Here is a 4,400-nt window from a genome sequence, read left to right as displayed (position 1 = left end):
GAGTTAACCCTGTTTCCCTAGCTGTCTTTTTTGCTGACAGTGCTATTCCCTGGACTGGCAGCCAGCCTGTGTAGTTTGTAAGCAAATAACTACACTAGTTTCCTACTTCCAAAAGTAGAATAACTGTTACATAGCTGTGTTATTGTGTATGAAATCACACAGTGTGCCATTGTGAACTAGGACTTGTGAAGGTTATCTAATATGCCACCGTGATACTACTACTACTACTACTACTACTACTACACGGTCAGTCCGAGTCGGTAGCACATATTTATTTTCTTTGCGCCAGGCTGCAGCCGTTTTTCCTGCTGCTGAGGAATCTGTTGCTGCAGTTCTGGCTGCATTTCTCCCCAACCCTCCTCATTTTCGGGCACCCTGTTCATGGCTCCACCAAGAAGAGGGACCTCCTCGTGAATCTGCTCCTGGCTCTTGCTAAACTGGCAATTTACAAGACCAGGAAGCGTAAGATGATCGGGGAGGGTCTCTTTGATTGTGGGGCCATGTTCAGGGCCCTTGTCCGATCAAGGGTTAAGTTAGAGCACGCCCACGTGGAGTCTGCTGGCGACATGGCCACCTTTGTCGACCAGTGGGCTCTAGGGGGCGTGCTCTGTACCACCTCCCCTTTGGTTTTGCTTATTTAATTTACAGTCCTTTTACCGGTTTTTCTGTTTATTAGTTATCGCCCAGTCTTGTTAGCACCCCTTTATAGAGGTGCTAAATTGAATTTTTTCTCCGGCCGCCTTTGGGCGGCCGGTGCACCGGCTGCCACTGGGCAGTCGGTGTAGTCCGCCCTCTGGGCAATAAATAGGACTACTACTACTACTACTACTACTACTACTACTAATTGTCTTTGTATTATTATTATTATTATTATTATTATTATTATTATTATTATTATTATTATTATTATTATATTCAGCATGAGCCTACCACATACCGGTTTATACAGTATACAGTAGCTCAATCTGTGGTTCTGTCTCTTTAAGAGCAGCATTTTAAGCAAGAACCCCCTCCTTCCATCTCCTCGAGACATTCTGCACAGCCCTGAAATTGCTCCACTCACTTTGTCTCGAATGAAGAGCTGCTGTGAAAAAGGTCGTCACATGTTTTCACATATCTGTGTTCTTTGAAGCCTGGCATGTACAGTGAGGGGCATTGCTAAACTGACTGTATAGGGTTTAGAATGGTCCAAAACAGATCGTGGGACCGGGTCAGGCAGTATACTGATAAGGTAATGAGATGTGTTAGGTTAGAAATCATCACAAAAACAAAATAAAAAATAACTGTCAAAGAAGACAAGAAAAAATACATACTTGGGAGGCTTTTTTTGTCTTTTTTTTCTCCAAATGGAAACTGCCGTCCAGTTGCTATAGCAGAATCATTCCGACATTTATTGAAGCTGGCTTGAGGAATTCGTTTGAAGAAACAACTCTCAAACTTCAAAAGAAATCATTTTTAACGCCTGTTATATACGCCTGTTACCCATGGGAATAATTTTGTTGAGAAAAATGATAGAAACATTGAAAATTGCAGAAGTCCGATTTGTTTCCCATTGAGATTAAAAGCAACATATTTTCAGGATTAACCCTGTTTATGCAAATACAGAAAAGTATTTGTGAAACAAGATAGCTGTTACGTAAAGGGCTTAAATATTTCCAGTGAGGTGATGCAAGAAACTATCTCTCCATGAACGACCTGCTGCACATCTCTCCATGAACGACCTGCTGCACTTCACCGGAAGCCATCACCCAAGGCAAGTAAGTCAAACTTCAACATTCGAAACAACTGGGATAGTCTAATCAATTTGTGTTGGAGAAGTTCTGTAAGTCAGTCCGCGCAGCATCTCCTTTACATCGTGTGTGTGTGTGTGTGTGTGTGTGTGTGTGTGTGTGTGTGTGTGTGTCTATTATATATATATATATATATATATATATATATATATATATATATATATATATATATATATATATATATATATAGTTTGTTTTGTGTTTAATAATACACATGTTGGAATGCAGCTAATATTGCATCACTCTACAAATAAGGGGGCTTGCAGCAACAAGTCACCAAGGTTACATGCGCTTCCAAAGCTATAACACTTTTTTTTTTGTCACCCCTCGTTTTGCAGTTGGAAATATGTTAAAAAACTTGGGAAAATGCTGAAAGAATTATTAATAAACTCAACAGTTGCCGCAAGCCTTGAACTGCTGACCCAGACGAATGCACCTACCCTAAACACTCCCCAAGGTTCAATCAGCGTTGCAGCGCTGCTACGGCCAACCGGCAGAGGAATGAGAGATGGGGAGTTAAGTAAACCTGATCTCGTGACCTACGTGGTCATTTTCCTTGTGATGTTTGTTCTGGTGGTGATGATTGTGCTCTTTATTAACTGCCAGCTGAAGAACTCCTTGTTCGCCACCATGCCCTATGACAGGTCGCTAAGAGAAGCACGGACCTCTTGGAAGACTGCTAGAGTGTGACGTGCAACCACTGTCTACTTATTTAAACTATTATTAACTGGACAGATATTTTTTTATTTCAACTTGAGCAAATGCAGTTCTAGACGACAAATGTAAACCGTCCATTTTTAATTGTATATAATGGCAATACCACCATTTAAAACAACGTGGACTCCCGTTAAAAATTGTGCCACAATACGGATTCTGTAACATTTCAGCGTATTAAGCTTGTAACACTGTATGTGATTGATGTGATATATTTATTTATCTCTGTATGTATGGGATTGTTGTGTATTGATATTATTTTGAACCAGCACCCGTAGTTAAGGGTAAATTAAGGGTAAATAAGATATGTATCCGGCTGAAGCAAATACCTACTGTAGAGCTTGATATTTATTTTTTCCAGCTGGAAATTACAGCAATCACTGGGCCCTAGTTAGGGTTGCCAAGTGTCCGGCTTTGGACTGGACATCTGGCCCCCCCCCCCCCCGTCACTTTGATCGCATTGCTGGTCTTGTCCGGTTTTGGAAAAATGGAAAGTTGGCAACCCTAGCCTTAGTTTATGAATGAAATCATCAAATCAAATGCAATGCTAGCAAAATAGTTTTCCTGGTAAAAGAAAAAGAAAAGGCATGTTACAACTTTGTTGATATTTCTAGAGGGGTTGTCAGCTGTATTTTTTTTAAACAGAAGTTATATTTAAAATCTCACCAGGACCTACAGAGATGATGTTCCGGAGCCCATATTATTACCAACCGTCTGGGTCTAGAAGATAAATATACAGTTCTAAAACTACAGTGGTTTTGCACTATGACGCTGTCAATAGAGGACCTCCTTTGGCAGCCAGGACAGCAATGGTTTGAATTTTGATATGCTAGAGAGATACAGACAGTTTCTCAGTGATTGCTGTATTCTGTGAACTAGAGATGTTTTTAGTTTTGTACATGGAAACACCTGCCAACCAAGCACCTACTGAATTACAATCTGTCAGATCTGCTGTCTTGCCCAACATGACTAAAACAGACTTGCAGTAGTGAGATACAGCTTTTATATAATTGCAGTCACGAGAGGGGCATCCCGTTTATTTACTCTCCAGATTTCATATGTTTCCCATGTTTTGTCCTGAAGGCAAAGCCAATGTTAAATAAACAGCCAAGAAGGTATGATTTCCAGCTAAACCCTTATAAAAGTTTGCCACAGTGTTTTTGAACAATCATTTTTGCAGTTGTATCATGCTTTTTCTCTGGTTATACTATTCATTTACCATAGTTTACCCTCATTTGCCAGGTTTATTAGTATACCTCGCTATTCTTTACAATGCTTACCTGTGGTTTGTCCTGCTTTCACGATGCTTTATTACACGTTGCTATGCTTTTACTCTGGGAAACTTTTATAAGAAAACTATGGAAGGGAATACTAATAATCACCAAGGATCCCTAATCATAATTAGGGTATAAGAATGTTTTTGAATTCAAACATCAGCAATATTCAAACTGAGCTGAACAGTTTCTCTCATAGGAGTAGCTTTAAATAAAAAACCCAATTGCATATGAACCCTGGATTGTGCAGACCCTGCTGACACCTGAATGTGATACCACTGCCTTATTCATTTTAATGGGTGCTTTGCTGATCAGTCAGCCTTGACAATCCAGATGAGTTTAAAATCTGCATATTACCAATCTGGAATTGAAGTCTATAAATATAAATAGACAACTTCAGCTTGATAAGATTGCTTTCTCAAATTAGTCTTTTGTGATTCTGATGGGCGCTACTAACTCCTGCATAATTCTCCCAGAATTAAACTTATGGATTGTTTTAAACAAGTCTGTGTAATCTAATTGTACCTATGAACAAACTGCACTCCCAATGCAGCATTTCTTTAACCTATACTTCAGTTTACATAACTTTGAAACCAGGAGCTGTGTTAAGCTGTCAAATTAG

General features: G+C 39.7%; 1 protein-coding gene across 1 annotated transcript; it reads left to right on the top strand.

The window, feature by feature from the left end:
* The first annotated feature begins 1,054 nt into the window (after nt 1-1,054).
* LOC117412966 (small integral membrane protein 32-like) lies at nt 1,055-2,883 on the top strand. The gene is made up of 2 exons (XM_058997281.1): nt 1,055-1,757; nt 2,129-2,883. The coding sequence occupies exon 2, from the start codon at nt 2,157-2,159 to the stop codon at nt 2,478-2,480; it is 324 nt and encodes a 107-aa protein (XP_058853264.1). The 5' UTR covers nt 1,055-1,757; nt 2,129-2,156; the 3' UTR covers nt 2,481-2,883.
* Nucleotides 2,884-4,400: the final 1,517 nt, after the last annotated feature.

Source organism: Acipenser ruthenus, chromosome 23 (genome assembly GCF_902713425.1).
Source record: "Acipenser ruthenus chromosome 23, fAciRut3.2 maternal haplotype, whole genome shotgun sequence".
Taxonomy (NCBI): Eukaryota; Metazoa; Chordata; class Actinopteri; order Acipenseriformes; family Acipenseridae; genus Acipenser; species Acipenser ruthenus.
This window is presented reverse-complemented; position numbering and strand designations above follow the sequence as displayed.